Raw genomic sequence first — 16,206 nt, forward strand, 5'->3', positions numbered from 1 at the left:
CTGACGTCAGTTCTTCTTTTTTCCGCGCCAGTAAGCGCAGATCCGGGAGAGCTACCCCTTTTAGTCTTTTTTGACTAAATCTTTTTTGATCCTTTTTGATCCTGTCAATCGACGTCTGGTGCCGGTAGGATGCCTGGGTTCAAGGCTTGCGATGATTGCCATCGACTGATGTCGGTGACCGATCACCACCGCCGGTGCCTTTACTGTTTAGGCCCCGACGCGGAGTCGTGCTCAGATTGCCAGGCCCTGACTTCGAAAGCTAGGCGGGAGCGGTCCCGCAAGCTTCTCGAGCTTCGCCACTCGGCTCCGTGTCGTGCGCGATCCCGGTCCAGGAGGAGGTCCAAGGATCGCTCGCGGAGCCGCAGCCGACGCCACCATCGATCGTCGGGCTCCAAGTCGTCGGGTAAGTCCAAACACTCTAAGAAGTCCAAGAGACGACATCGCTCTTCGGACTCCCCTCGCCGGTCGCGCGACTCGGCCGAGGGTCCGGGTGGTTCCACCCCTGCGGCTCCGTCAGAGCCGCAGGCGCCGCGCAAGTCCCCATACCCACCGGTCCCTGGGACTGACGCGACGCCGGCGGAGGTCAGTGCCTTCCTCTCGGCCATGAGGAGGCTGGCCCCGCCGTCGACGCCCGCTGGCGCACCTTCGGGCCCCGCGGACTCGACTGGGCGACCTTGCGGGCCGGCGGCTCCGGCCCCGGCGCCGTCGGAGACTCCGGTCCCGACGCTGCAGGTCCCCGCGGGGCCCATGCCTGGGCCCCCGTCGACGCCGGTTGACCTAGTCACGCCTCCTCCGCTGGCGCCGACGCCAGAACCACCGACACCGACGCCACCGGTGCCCCCGACGCCGGCACCGGATGGCGTCGAACCCCAGTTTAGCCCTGTTCCGGACCTGACGCCGTTGCGGCGTCGACCGACGCCGCGTCCGGCGCCGCTTGAGCCTCATCAGCTCTACCGTCCGGCTCCGATCCTTCCTCCTGCGTATCAGGAATCGGATGACGGGGGCGACTGGGAGGGGTATGAAGACCCTATGGCTGTTCAGTCACAGCTTTCACAGGACTGGGCAGAGGAACTGGGGGAGGCCAGTGGGCTGGACACCTCGCCGGACACTGGATTCACTTCTCCTCCGACTGTGGCTTCGGAGGAGGGTGCAGCATTTTCTGTGGTGCTGCGCAAGGCGGCCGCGGCCCTTGGGCTTGAGCTGCCTGCCGTGGCTGTGAGGACTAACATCCTCACTGAGGTGCTTCAAACGGCCGCAAGCTCCACTGAGCCTCTGTTGCCGTTCAATGAGGCCCTCACTGACGTTCTCCAGGGCACCTGGTCCAAGCCCTCCACAGTCCCTCCTGTGGATAGGAACGTTGCCAGGCGCCACCGCCCTGCTCCGGGCGACCCCAGTTTCCTGTCCCAACACCCCACCCCCGAGAGTCTGGTTATCCAGGCCTCTACCTCCCAATCCTCCTTCCCGACCACCCCGCCGGACCGGGATTCCAAGAGACTCGAGCAGTTTGGCAAGAAACTGTTCTCGTCCCTTAGTTTGGGCCTGCGGTCTTTGAACACCGCATGTCTCTTGGACCGTTATTCCCACTCCCTGTGGGATGCGGTGGAGGACGTGCTGCCCCTGTGTCCGGAGGAGGTCCAGACACGTCTTACCCAGGCTTTGGCCGATGGGAGGGATGCAGCACGACACGCCATACGATGTGGGCTTGACACGACGGACTCGCTAGGTAGGGCGATTTCCACCACGGTGGCGCTTCGACGTCATGCCTGGATGCGGTCCACGTCATTTTCCTGGGATGTCCAGAACACCCTCATGGACATGCCTTTTGATGGCACTCGCCTGTTTGGTGAGAAGGCGGACAGTGCGCTGAACCGCTTTAAGGACTCCCGGGCTACGGCCAAGTCCTTGGGCCTCTCGGCTCCGCGGGCGCACACCTCCGCTTTTCGCCCCTTTCGTGGCCAAGGAAGGGGTGCCTCCTCACGTCCGCCTAGCCACCAGCCGCAGAACCAACCTGCGCGCGGTCGCGGACGTGGTTTCCGCCGAGGCGGTTCCGGAGGACGACGCGGTCAGCCCACATCCACCCCGGCAGCATCCGCCTCAAAGCCTTCCTAGTCCGAGCTTTCAGGCCCATTCCACGCCAGTGGGCGGCAGAGTTCGCCATCACCTGCTCCACTGGCGGTCCATCACATCGGACAGGTGGGTGCTGCAAATCGTCCGAAGGGGCTACTCCCTCCCCTTCGTGACGACCCCTCCAGCCATGCCACCGCAGCACCACCGTATCTCGGGGGATCATTTGAATCTTCTCCACGAGGAAGTTTCGGCCCTCTTGGCCAAAGAGGCCGTCGAGCGCGTTCCGAGCCCAGAAGTAGGTCGTGGTTGTTATTCCCACTACTTTCTGGTTCCCAAGAAGGGCAAAGGGGGCCTACGCCCTATCTTGGACCTCCGGAACGTCAATGCCTTCCTCCGGAAGGAGAGGTTCAAGATGTTAACTTTGGCTCAGGTTCTGGCTGCCCTAGACCCTGGAGACTGGATGGTAGCGTTGGACTTGCAGGACGCATATTTCCACATTCCTGTCCTGCCGGCCCACCGGCGTTACCTGCGGTTCACGGTGGGCCAAGAGCACTTTGTTTACCGTGCTCCCCTTCGGCCTTACCAGTGCCCCTCGGGTGTTCACGAAAGTGATGGCGGTGGTCGCAGCTCATCTGCGCAGATCAGGGGTTCCAGTCTTCCCCTATCTCGACGACTGGTTGTTGAAGGCGGGCTCGCCCCGGACAGTCGTCTCCCACCTCCAGACTACGGCGGATCTCCTGCATTTGCTGGGATTTTCCATCAACGTGCCGAAGTCACACCTGAGTCCCTCTCAGAAGCTCCTCTTCATCGGAGCGGTTCTCGATTTGGCGCAGTTCCGGGTCTATCCGCCGGAACAGCGGGTCCGGGATATACAGGCCCTGATTCCCATCTTTCGGCCTCTATCCTGGGTTTCGGTCAGGCTAGTGTTGCGGCTTCTGGGGCTGATGGCCTCCTGCATCCTACTAGTGCATCACGCCAGGCGGCGCATGCGGGCTCTGCAGTGGGACCTGAAGTTTCAGTGGGCCCAGCATCACGGCAACCTGTCCGACCACGTCTTGATCTCGGAGGGCACTGCACAGCAGTTGCAGTGGTGGCTCACGGACCGCGATTGGGTCAAGGGCAAGAGCCTCTCCCTTCCCCAACCGGAGCATGTCGTAGTGATGGATGCGTCCCTCCTGGGATGGGGTGGCCATATGGGAGAGGCGGAGATCAGAGGCCTCTGGTCTCCGGCGGAGTCTCGTCTCCACATCAACCTGTTGGAGTTGAGAGCGATCCGACTTGCACTGAAAGCCTTCCTTCCCTCTGTCAGGGGAAGTGTCGTGCAGGTGTTCACGGACAACACCACCACCATGTGGTATTGCAACAAACAGGGCGGGGTGGGGTCGTGGACCCTTTGTCAGGAGGCTCTGCGCCTCTGGACATGGCTGGAACACCAGGGCGTCACCCTAGTGGTTCAACATCTGGCGGGCTCTCTGAACGCCAGAGCAGACGAACTCAGCCGCCGGTGCATGATGGATCACGAATGGCGTCTGAACTCCGCAGTGGCGCAAGGTCTCTTTCAGCAGTGGGGAGAGCCTTGGTTAGATCTATTCGCCACCGAAGAGAACGCGCAATGTCAGCAGTTCTGCGCGTTGGAGTTTCCAAGGCGGCACTCGCTCGGCGACGCTTTTCGTCACGAGTGGAGTTGCGGTCTGTTGTACGCCTTTCCGCCTATACCACTTCTGCCCAGAGTGCTGAAGAAGATCAGGCACGACCGGGCCCAAGTCATCTTGGTGGCTCCGGATTGGGCACGAAGGTACTGGTATCCCGAGCTACTCAGTATGCTGACCGATCCTCCGATACGTCTGCCCCTTCGGGAGGATCTTCTGTCGCAGCAGCAGGGGACGGTCCTCCACCCGAACCTGTCCAGCCTCCACCTCCATGCGTGGAGATTGAGCGGCGGCAGTTGATGCCATTTGACTTGCCTCCTGAAGTCTGTGATATCATTCTGGCAGCCAGGCGTCCCTCCACAAAGACGGTATACGCCTGCCGGTGGAACAAATTTGTGGCATGGTGCACAGCAAAGGCTGTGGATCCCCTTTCCGCCCCTCTTTCTGAGGTTCTCCTCTTTCTTCTTTCTTTGGCCCGGCAGGGCTCTGCCCTGGGCACCCTGAAAGGTTATCTTGCTGCCATCTCTGCCTTCTTGCGGCTTCCTGATCAGCCTTCTCTTTTCAAGTCCCCTGTTGTTACACGCTTTCTAAAAGGCATTACTCACACGTTCCCTCCTGTCCCTTTTGTAATGCCTCAGTGGGACTTGAATCTTGTTCTCACATTTCTAATGTGTGCTCCCTTTGAGCCTCTTCATAATTGTCCTCTTCATCTGCTGATGCTTAAGACTGCTTTTCTGGTAGCCATCACCTCGGCTAGATGGGTGAGTGAGCTCCAGGCTTTATCTTTAAAGCCTCCCTTTCTCTCTGTTCATCCAGACAAGGTTGTCCTTCGGCCTCGTCCCTCCTTTCTTCCGAAAGTGGTGACTCCATTTCATCTTGGGCAGTCTGTCACCTTGCCCACCTTCTTTCCGCCTCCGCATCCTTCCAAAGAGGAAGAGAGGCTCCACCGTCTGGACCCAAAACGTGCGCTCTCCTTTTATTTGGACCCCACAAAGCAGTTCCGGGTGGACGACCAACTTTTCGTTGGATACGTGGGTGCTAAGAAGGGGAAAGCTGTGCACAAACGGACCATCTCTCGGTGGGTCGTTTTGTGCATCAAAATTTGCTATTCATTGGCGAAAAAGGACCCTCCTGTTGGGCTGCGCGCCCATTCTACTCGGGCCACAGCGGCTACTACTGCTTTGGGACGAGGAGTCCCTTTGCAGGACATCTGTCAGTCGGCAACGTGGGCTTCGCTACACACGTTTGCTAGACATTATTGCCTTGACAGCCAAGTCCGGAGGGATGGCTTCTTCGGCCGTTCTGTCCTCCAGGACTTTCTGGTGTGATCTTGGTTCGCTGACCCACCACCGGGGATGGTATTGCTTGGGTATCTATTCTAAGGTGAGGAATCTAACTAACGTGTTTCTTTCAGATGAACAAGTTACTTACCTTCGGTAACGATGTATCTGTAAGAAACATTAGTTAGATTCCTCACCGACCCACCCATCCTCCCCGTTCTGCGAACTGACATCTAGGGTTAAGGTTATCCTTTTCAGGCCCCTAGATTTTCTTTTTGGCACCAGTGTCGGTCTTTGCATGGCTCTGCGTTCCTGGCGCGGAAAGCTATGTACAAGAACTGACGTCAGCGCGTGAGGGCGGCGTCTAAGTACTCCGACGTCATTCCGGCGCACGACGCCGACGACGGACGCGGAGCCGCAGACGACGCCTAGCGACGCGCAAGGGGTATTGCTGACGAAAAATCTTCCGGATCCAGTCTGACGCCTGGGGATATTCTAAGGTGAGGAATCTAACTAACTGTTTCTTACAGATACATCGTTACCGAAGGTAAGTAACTTGTTCGTTGTGTCCTCACTGGGTTATAGTGGTGTATTCATTTTATACATGATGGGATGGCTTGGTGAAGGAAATGAGAATGCAGGGTGTGGGGCCTTCTTTACAGTTTATTCACTTGGGATGTTCAGCTATTCTTGTAGTCACTTTTTAAAATGGTTTGCTTTTAACTTTCAGGCTTGGCAGAAGTATTGGCTGGCCTGGGAGTGGAAAAACTGGAAAAGCTTATGCCTGAGATTGTAGCAACTGCCAGCAAAGTAGACATTGCCTCTCATGTCAGAGATGGGTACATCATGATGTTCATCTACCTGCCCATCACATTTGGAGAAAGGTTCACACCGTATGTGGGACCCATCATCCCATGTATTCTAAAGGTACAAAACCATTTCTGAAATTAGGATGTTGTATTTCATCTCCACTATTTTTCGTTTCCATGACTAACCTCACCCGAAATCAGTTATGGTTTCCTGATACAAACCTTTTGATTGTTTCTGCCCCATTCAACTCCTAAATATCTTGTTGAAAAACTCACCAAGTCCAGTTGCAGCCTGCTGATATTAGGATGTCAGTTATCAGTGTTGTATGGGAATCACTGCACTAAACTAATTTATCATCTGTCAATTAATTGCTCACGGGCTCCAATTACATTTTTGCAGCCTTAGATCTATTGCTAAAATACGCCTGATTGGTTTCGGGAACCAAATGTTTTAGTGAAAGGCTGATTGTACCTTGTTCATTCACTTAAAATTATTCTTGCACATATGAACTGCTCAGTCCTTATTTACAATAAATACTAGTGTTATAGACCAAATGAGCTAAGAGCTTTTCAGAAGACTTGTGCATTCTCAGTAGGTCTCATTTCAATGGTTTGACAGATGTAACTGGTTAAATCTTTTCCCAGATAGCTTTTGCATTGAATATGTTTACCTTTTTAGCACTTGTGTTCAGGGGGGGTTGAAAGTGCGGATGGAGAATGCATATTGAGTTCTCCCTCCAGATTGGACCTACGGAATTTGCTTTGTGATGATTTACTTCATTTGGGTTTTGTCTAGGCGCTGGCTGATGAGAACGAGTTTGTACGGGATACAGCCCTCCGCGCTGGACAGCGAATTATTTCCATGTATGCAGAAACAGCCATCGCCCTATTGCTGCCACAGCTGGAGCAAGGCCTCTTTGATGACCTTTGGAGGATAAGGTAAGAATTGTTTTCCCGCACAGTTGACCCTCTGTGTGTTGACTTTGGCGGGCAGGCCTTTTCCATTGTTTGTGTGGTGTCCTTATTCCAGAACTACTACGCATGGACAAAGAAATAGCCCTCAGAATGGTTTAGGGCTGATTCCACCGAAAACAAGGCCGCTACCACTGTGTTGGCACTTTGAGTTCCTGTCCTGGACATTAGTCCGGTAGCTAAGTGGATGTTTCTCAATATGTCTGAAAATTACTACTGCCTGGACAGCCAGGTTCGCCAAGAAGGCCTTTTCACCCCCTTAGTCCTAAAGAATTTTTTGGTTTGAGCCAATTCACAGATTACCCTACGCATAGGTATTGCTTTGGTATCTACTCAAAAGGTGCGGAATGTGGGGTTAAAAGTATCTATCAGAACAACAAGTTACTTACCTTCATAATTCTCTTTGTCATGGAGACTATATCTAGCAACACAACCCTCCCATCCCCCGTCCTGTGACTTGGGTCCTATCCATTTAAAAAGATCCCAAGTCTAGGAATCTGCATCTAGGAATATTCACACTGGTCAAAGTCAATTAGCTGCTGGTCCTCTGTGTGTGGGGCGAGGACTGCCTTGAAAGCAACTGACATCAGTGTGTGGGAGCGGTGCCTATATTGGCTCCACACATCATTTCTGGAGTGGAACAGCATCAGTGCAGATCCACACAGCTCACCTGGTGGCATGCAGATACTGCTGAAATGTTTCAGAATCTGGTCTGACGCCTGGGGAAGTATTCAAAAGCTGAGGAATCTGCTATAGTCTCTACCAGAAGGAGCATTACCGAAGGTAAGGAACTTTTATGTCTGCTCAACTCCTGGAAGTGGCGATTGGAGCCGCATATAGACACCACACAATCTCACTGATGTCAGTTCCTTTCAATTTGCACCTTTGTATTTGGATCCGGAGCTAGCTCCTATTTGTTTTTAGGTCTCGCCTGGCGTTGCAGCGCAAAGCGCTGCACCCTCGGCGAGAGATTTTGTGGATGATGGATTTTCACAAAGGGACTCGAAGCCCTGCCCCTCATTTCCATTGGCTTGCGACACCATTTATGCTAAACTGTGTCCTGCCATTGGAAATAAGGGTTTTTTGTTGATGCCATTTCGCCTCCGATCCGGACTGGGTCACCTGCTTTGCTGCTGTCGCAAAGCAATTTCTTACCTTTATGGGGGCCAGCCATCTGTTTTCACTCGGCCCATGTTTATTTTTGCATCGCGTTTTCAGTGAATGTGAAAGTGCGATGCAAAAGCGGCTGAATGAAAACAGATGGCGAGCGCTTGTTCTATTTGTCGTTCTGCTTTCCCTCTACGACATCCTTTGTGTCTCCTAGATCACCCCTGTGCCCCCCGCCCCTCACTCCACTACCTCCTGTTACAATCTGCTTCTCTCTCGTTGCATCAATAATTTTTGTTTGCATCTTTCCATGTCTCTTTCCAAGCGCCGCCCGCCCCTTCGCAACATATCTGGTTCTCCCTCACCCCTCTGCCTCCCTCGCTCCCTCCCCAGCGCCCCTGCCCCACACCCCCCTTTCCCTTCTCCCTTCCTAAGCTTTCCCGGCAGCTGCTCAGGCTGCCACAGTGTCAGTGGGCAGAAAAAAAGATTGGGGAAACACCTGATTCCGACATGAAAAGGTGGAAAAACAACCCAGCACAGACTTCAAACCTCTTTTTCACTTCCAACCCTCCCACAACTTGTAAAATAAAGCAATAAAAACGGAGTATTGTTTTACAAAAGATTGCTTGCGCTTTGTACACATGAAGCTTTTATCCCTGACCAGAAGTGGCTCTCAATTTAGAGTTCTTTTGTAGAGCAGAAAAGGTGTCCACGAAAGTGCGCTGGGACATCCTTGCTAGGCATTAACTACTAACAATGAATGACGGGTGCAAGGCTTCACTCATCTAGGCGCTAAGTAGGCATATACTTGTGTGGGCACACTCCACTGTGTGCGCGCCTGTGTGGTGTGAGACACGTGTAACTGTGTTTTGCACATGTAAACGTAGTGTAAAAGAGTGGACCCAAGTGGGTCTGTGCTGGGAAATTCTTGAAGGGCAGTAACTGAGCTTAATGACGGGCGGGCGCAAAGCTTCACCTCAGTAGGCGCTAAATAGACAAAGGCAACAGCATAGGGGTGGGGGCGTATACACAAGCACACATATTTGTAGGCACATACTCTTCACTGTGTGCGTGCCTCTGTGATGTGAGACACACAATTGTGTGTAACTGTGTTTGCGCATGTAAACATAGTGTAAAAGAGTGCATCCAAGTGGGACTGTGCTGGGAAGTTTTTGGAGGGTATTAACTGAGCGTAATGACCGATGGGTTGCAAGGAGTCACCCACAGATTACATCTAAGGCTAAAACTGAAGAAGATGGTGTGCGTGTGTGTAAATAAAGTGTAAAAGAGGGCTCGTAATGGAAAGTACCAGGAAAGTCCCAACGTTTCAGCCTAATAGTTCAACTACCTGAGCGCACGAGTCGCGCATCTGTGCGTAAAAAAACGTTTTTAATGTCCGCAGAATTGATCATGTTAGACGTTCCTGGCAGGTCATTAACAGAAGGTTAATGCATGGATCTGATAATAACGCTCACCAGAGCTAGCAGACACGAGCCCGTGGAAGGGGAGGGGTGTATGGAGTTGTGTGTGCGCCTTGCCTGTGTGTTTATCTGTGTGTATGTGAGCACAGCCTATGGGAAGAAACCTGACGAGGGGTGCTATGAGTATGAGCAATATGTGCCGTTTTTCATGATGAAGAGGAAGGAGGTATTCAACCTCCTTCCACCCCCTCCAAAAGTAAATGAATGGACGCGGAGAGGGGCGCCAGGGGGATGCGAGCGAGGTGTGGCCTGTATTTAAATCTCCGATATGTCGGTGCTGAGGGGAGTGGGTATGTATATAAAGTGCAGAGGGCATGGGGTGGGCAGACACACGTCCAGACATGACAAGCCTGGGGAGAGCGTCGGCTGCATGGACCCGCGGCCCTGTACGGATCACGCAGGCACCGGCACAGAGACCACTCTAAAGGGACAACGCGTCGATAAAAACTGATTTTTGTAGAAAGAGGCTGGGATTGCGCGCTGGGGCCGTGCCTACACTTGTTGCTGCGCGCTTGTGCCTTCCTGCCATGGCTGACATGGGGGGTTCATGGGGGCCCTGGATTGGGATTTGCACGGGTTCGCCGCCTCCCTCAGGAACATGGCCCTGTCGGACTCCCCCGGTTTCTTGGCCGAGAGTCTGGGACAGATCGAGGGCCGGCTGCAGCGGGGGTCGCCCACCGACTTCGCGCACCTGATGGGCATCCTGCGGCGGAGGCAGCTGTACTGCCGGACCGGCTTCCACCTGGAGATCTTCTCAAATGGCACGGTGCACAGCACCCGGCAGGACCACAGCAGGTTCGGTAAAAGCCGCAGGTGTAGCTCCTGCATGTCTGCCTCTGGGTGCTAGCTACCTCGGGAGAAGCAAGCGGGTGCGTGAAACCCACTCACACCCCACATCGAGAGTCCAGGACTGTTGGGGGGGAGCTCAGGGGGAGTCAAGACAGAAAGGAACCCTACTTCTCATACTTCCTCGGGACCCAGGTCTCTCGGGGGAGTCAAGACAGAAAGGGGCCCTCATACATACCACCTCAGGGTAATGCAAGTCAGTGAGTGCAGCCTACTCCCTCACTACTCCGGGGCCAAGGACTCTCAGGGGATCTCAGGGCAAGGCAGGCAAGCGTGTGGCCCCTAGATCCATCCTAGCTGAGGATCCCAGACTCTCAGGGCAAGGCTATTCAGCGGTGTACCCCACTGAAACGCTGCCTGAGAGCCAGGAACTCTCAGGGACTCACGGCGAGGCAAGTCAGGGAGGTACTTACTCCTATGTTACAACAGGATCACCGGGGCTCCTCGGGCAGGGCAGGTCTGTGGGTGTCCTCACCTCGGGTTCCTCGGGGCAGGGCAGGTCTGTGGGTGCCCCACCTCGTGGTTCCTCGGGGCGGGGCAGGTCTGTAGGTGCCCCACCTCGGGGTTCTTCGGGCGGGCAGGTCTGTGGGTGACCTCACCGCCGGGTTCCTCAGGGCTGGGCAGGTCTGTGGGCGTCCTCACCTCGGGGTTCCTCGGGCGGGGCAGGTCTGTGGGTGCCCCACCTCGGAGTTCCTCGAGCGGGGCAGGTCTGTGGGCGCCCCACCTCCGGGACCCTCGGGGTGGGGCAGGTCTGTGGGTGCCCCACCTCCGGGACCCTTAGGGACCTCAGGGTGAAGGAGGTCAATGGGAGTATATCTCACACAGACCGTTCTATACTCCGGGGCACCTCTTGACTAAGGAGGATGTGCCCCCCAAAGGCTTTCTCAGGGTCAGGACCCACAGTGGACCTCAGAGCGAGGCAAGTCCATGGAGGTGCCTCATTCACCTGATGTCTCTGTCCCAGGACTCTCGGCGGAAATGACTCAGTGGATGGATGGATGAATGAATGAATGATTGATGGATTGATGATGGATGGATGGATGAGTGGGTGGAGGGGTGGGTAGATTGGGTGGGTGGATTGGATGGGTGGTTGGGTGGATTGGATGGGTGGATGGATGGATGGGTAGGTGGGTGGGTGGATGGATCGGTAGATGGATGGATGGATGGGTAGGTGGATGGATGGATGGATGGATGGGTAGGTGGATGGATGGATGGGTAGGTGGATGGATGGATGGGTAGGTGGATGGATGGATGGGTAGGTGGATGGATGGTTCTGGTGGGTGGGTGGATGGATGGATGGGTAGGTGCATGCATGGATGGATGGATGGTTGGATGGTTGGGTGGGTGGGTGTATGGTGGGGTAGGTGGATGTGTAGGTGGGTGGGTGGATGGATGGTAATCTTGCCTCCATTCAATGTCTTTAAATGGTTTGGTTAATTTCTATTCGTTCATACAACATAACATAGAAATACGTGTAGGTAATATAAATGGAACACGTTTTGGAAAATGGGAATATTTTTTCTTTTTTTTTTTTTGAAAAACCTTTATTACAGTTTCAGAGACATACAAGTATGGGCCTACAACCAACAGGCCGGCCGCTAATGCACACTATAAGCATAGACACATCTTAACAACCACATCGGTGAAGCAATAAGAGAGCTACTGGAGTGCTAATCAACTCAGCCAGCCGCAGCCGCAGTCCATAGACAAACAAAGAAAGGTTTCACATTTTTAAAGAAAACGAAAAACATCACACACACAAGGCAGAGGAGGTCAATAGTAGTAACATGTGCTCCCCGTGTCGAAGTGGCATACAAACCCAGGGAGAAGGAGGGGGGGGGGGGCAGGCAGAAGAAACCAAATGCACATGTCGCAGGAGCATAGAGGAATGCGCGGGCTAGGGAGACAGAGCAGCATCCATCTCTCGCGTCTGGGGCGGGGCGCAAATACCTCCACGATAGGAGTTCCAGGGACCCCACACCTTAACCCACTTCCCAGGCTTGCCTCTCGCCACATACACCGTTTTCTCTCTGAACATACACCAGTCCATGTGTTCCTTCCACGCTGAGGCCGTTGGTGGCCTCTGGGAGCCCCACAGTTGTGCAATGTCACGCTTCGCTACCATATAGCCCAGAGTCACCCACTGCGTCTGCATCACATTGTAATCAGTCGGCTCCCAGACATTCAGCAAACATCTCCTTGCCTCCGGCAACAAGGCAACATGCGTGACTTCTTCTAACACCGCATGCACTTTACACCAAAACCGAGTCACCTCCGGACACTCCCACAGGATATGGAGGAAAGTCCCCAGTAGTCCACAGCCACGCTTACAAAGACCATCCACCGAATACCCCATACGCATCAAACCAGGCCCCGTGACGTACACTCTATGAAGTATCTTAAGCTGGACGAAACGCAAGCGGGCCGGTATAGCCACCTCTTTCGGGGAGGCCACCGCTGACACCCAATCCTCGTCGTCAAGTTCCAAACCGTCGGCAATCCATGTCTCCCGCAATGAGGTCAGCAAACCCATTCGATCATTGATAAGAAAATGGGAATATTAACGTTATGCCAACTTGGGTGAACGCCAGCTATTTGCATCAAGTGCAGCCAGTGTAAACAAGCATAGCTATTTACGTAGCCACTCATTTATTGCCAGGTTAGTGAGATAAAACGTGTAATGACACTGCCTAAAGGCGCTATAAACAGCTCGCACACACACCCATCTCATGCTTGGTAGCTACCCGAGATCGGCTTTGCATGCCCCACATAATGAGTTTACACAAGTTTGCAGGCTGTGTGCACACAACCACAGACCTATTTTAAACTGTAGTGAGGGCGGGATTCAGGGAATTTTAATTTCGCGCATATTTTCTGGAGCAAGACGTGGTGAAATCATCGCGAAGTGCATGAATTGCGTTTGAAGGGCACTGCCTGGCATCTGCACAGGGCGGGATTTACTGGGTGTGATGGGTGTATCTGCACAGCCGCTCATCCAAGGCGCATTCCTGCATGTCTACTTCCTGGCTGGGTGCACGGTGGCAGTCTACCCAGTGCACACTGGGCTCAGGGGTGGTGGGGTACAGGATCGATGAGGTGCAGGATCAATGGGGTGCCCACGGTACAGGAACCAGGGGCCCTGGGAGATAGGAACCAGGGGTGCCCAGAGTACAGGAGCCTGAGGTACTGGGAGAAGTAGGAGCCAGGGGTACTGAGAGACAGGAACCAGGAGTACCCGGAGTACAGGAGCCAGGGGTTCTGGCTATTGGAACCAGGGGTACCCAGGGTACAGGAGTCAGGGGTACTTGGGGAAAGGAAAATATATGCACCCGTGGTACTGGAGCCAGGGGTACTGAGAGATAGGAACCTGGGTTACAGGAGCCAGGAGTACTAGGAGAAAGGAACCTTGGGGTGCCCGGGGTATAGGAGGCAAGGATACTATGGGAAAGGAACCTTGGGGCACCCAGGGTACAGGAGCCAGGGGCACTGGGAGAGAGGAACCCGGGGTACCCAGGGTACAGGAGCCAGGGGTGCCCGGGGGACAGGAGCCAGAGGTGCCTGGGGTACAGGAGCCAGGGGTACTGGAGATAGGAATCAGGGGTGCCCAGGGTAAAGGAGTCAGGGGCACTGCGGGAAAGGAAGCTTGGGACGCCTAGGTTACTGGAGCCAGGGGTACTGCGTGATGGGAACCTTGGGCACAGGAGCCAGGGGTACTGGGGGATAAACCAGGGGAATGGGGGGGTTTAGAAGCCAGCGGTGACCGAGGTGCAGGAAATGGGAGGAGCCGGGGGTACATGAATCAGGGGTGACGGGCGTGCAAGAACTGGGGTTTTCGGGGTACAGTATGTCATGAACAGGGATTGGGGGACACTTAAAGAGAAGCAGTGGACAGTAACTAGGGGTGAACCCTGCTCAGGAGGTGCGCGTCCTGGGCGTGAGAGGGGGGGTGATGAGGGGTGCCAAGGGTACAAGCACTCGGGTGCCCGTGGTATTAAGAACAAGGGTACCGAGTACCCTCCCACTAGAGATGCTGAGGTACTGGGGCACTGAAGAAAATGGAAGAAAGGGCAGGGTGGATACTGAATGTTGGCACCAATAGTACTGTTTTGGGGGTGCTGTGATGCTGGAAGTAGTGGCACTGAAGGTACCGGAACTAGATTTGCAGAGAACGCCGGAATTAGGGGGGCTGAACAGTGGCGCCGTGAACACCGGGTTATCAGCTACAGTGGAGGGGGGGGGGGGGTAATGGGGGTGTGGGACGGGGCGGGCACTGGCCACTGTGGGCTGGAAGGTGGTGTGTGAAAAATCTATCTAGTCAGCAGATTACTCCGAAATATGGATAGAAGCGAGAGGATGACAGAGAGTGAGGGGTGTGGAACCGAGAGAAGGAAAGGGGCCTGGCTGGGAAAGAGGACTGAGGAACAGGGAAGGAAGAAGATGAGAGAGAGAACATGAGACAGTGAAAAGTAAGTAACAAGTAAGAAGGAAAGAAAAATGTGAGGAGGAGCAAAGGAAGGTAGTAAGGAAGGGTGAAAGGAAGTAACTATAACAAGCATTGAAAATGCAATAGGTCTCGCCTTTGATTAAGTTAAAGCCATTTGCTTTGCGAATGGTATTGCATAGCAAAGCAAATGGCTTTAACTTAATGAAATGGCGAGATGTATTGCATTTTTAATGCTTGTTGACTCAGTTGATAAGCTTTTTTCTCCCCCTCCTGAAAATAGAGTTTAAGCCTTGTAGGGGTTATTTCAACCAAATGTCTGTGATGGATTGCCATGAGATGTCTCTCTGGTGTTTGGAGGATCACTGACAGAATATCGACGACAAGAATATCGAGGTACACAAATATCGTCTACAGAATATCAATGTCAAGAATATTGACATCCTATCTCTACAAAGATAAGTACAAAAATATCGAAACCAAAATATCGTTGTCCAAAATATCGTTTTTTTTCAAATGTCTTAGAAATAATATAAAATACATTAAATAATAATTATAATTATTAAAAACCTAGAATTATTTAAAAATGTTAAAAATCATAAATAGTAAATGTTATATAAAAAACAATGAAACCTACATATATAAAAATTATTATATATATATTTACTTAATATTGATAATTATTTTATTAAATTATAAAATGCTAGAAACATAATAAGAATTATAAATATATATATATACACACCTGTATAACATAAATATAAAAAATAAAATATATATATATATAATAAATTAAAATATTAAAATTATTTAATTTTAAAGCAACATTTTATACTACATTATCTAAAACAGTGGGGAAAATGTTGGATCGCTTAGAAGATAAAATTACTATTCTCACTCCAGGAAATGCAAAAGTAGGGAAAGTGTTATTAAGATGAGGGGATAAAATTACTATTCCCACTGCAGCAAGTGCAACTATACAAAAGTGTTGAATAGAGGAGGGGAATAATTTACTATTCCCACTCCAGCAAGTGCAACAGTAGGGATAGTGTTGGATAACGGAGGGGATAAAATTACGATTCCCACTCCAGGAAGTGCAAGAGTAGGGAAAGTGTTGGATAGCGTTGGGGATAAAATTACTATTCCCACTCCAACAATTGCAACAGTAGGGAAAGTGTTGGATAGCGAAGTAGAATAACTTACTATCCCCACTCCAGCAAAATAATAAACATTAATTAACAAATACTTAAATAATAAAAAATTATTTACCTCCCACCAAATCCCCCTATAAATGACACCACCAATATTGGTTAACAATTAATTAACTGATAACAATGAAAAAGCAAAATAAAACCATCAGTAATAAATGATTTCACACCATTGACTATAAAATAGCAATAACTAAATATTATATAAAAAAAATTACATTTTAATTACTTTCCACACTACTACCCTATAAATCCACAACCCGCTCCTAAAAAAGACACAATTTACATATTTACAATTAATTATGAATAATTAATAACCAATTAATAATAAAATATCTAACACGAT

At 52.0% G+C, this 16,206-nt stretch overlaps 1 protein-coding gene across 2 annotated transcripts in view; it reads left to right on the forward strand.

The window, feature by feature from the left end:
• The window catches only part of GCN1 (GCN1 activator of EIF2AK4), a 693,936-nt gene that overhangs the window by 508,954 nt on the left and 168,776 nt on the right, over positions 1–16,206 (forward strand). For both annotated transcript variants that reach the window (XM_085633485.1, XM_085633484.1), the window contains exons 41-42: positions 5,727–5,923; positions 6,602–6,744. In XM_085633485.1, coding sequence (XP_085489611.1) covers positions 5,727–5,923; positions 6,602–6,744 — 340 coding nt within the window. The remainder of the gene's footprint in view (positions 1–5,726; positions 5,924–6,601; positions 6,745–16,206) is intronic.

The sequence above is a fragment of the Triturus cristatus genome, chromosome 11, assembly GCF_964204655.1.
Source record: "Triturus cristatus chromosome 11, aTriCri1.1, whole genome shotgun sequence".
In the NCBI taxonomy this organism is placed as follows: domain Eukaryota; kingdom Metazoa; phylum Chordata; class Amphibia; order Caudata; family Salamandridae; genus Triturus; species Triturus cristatus.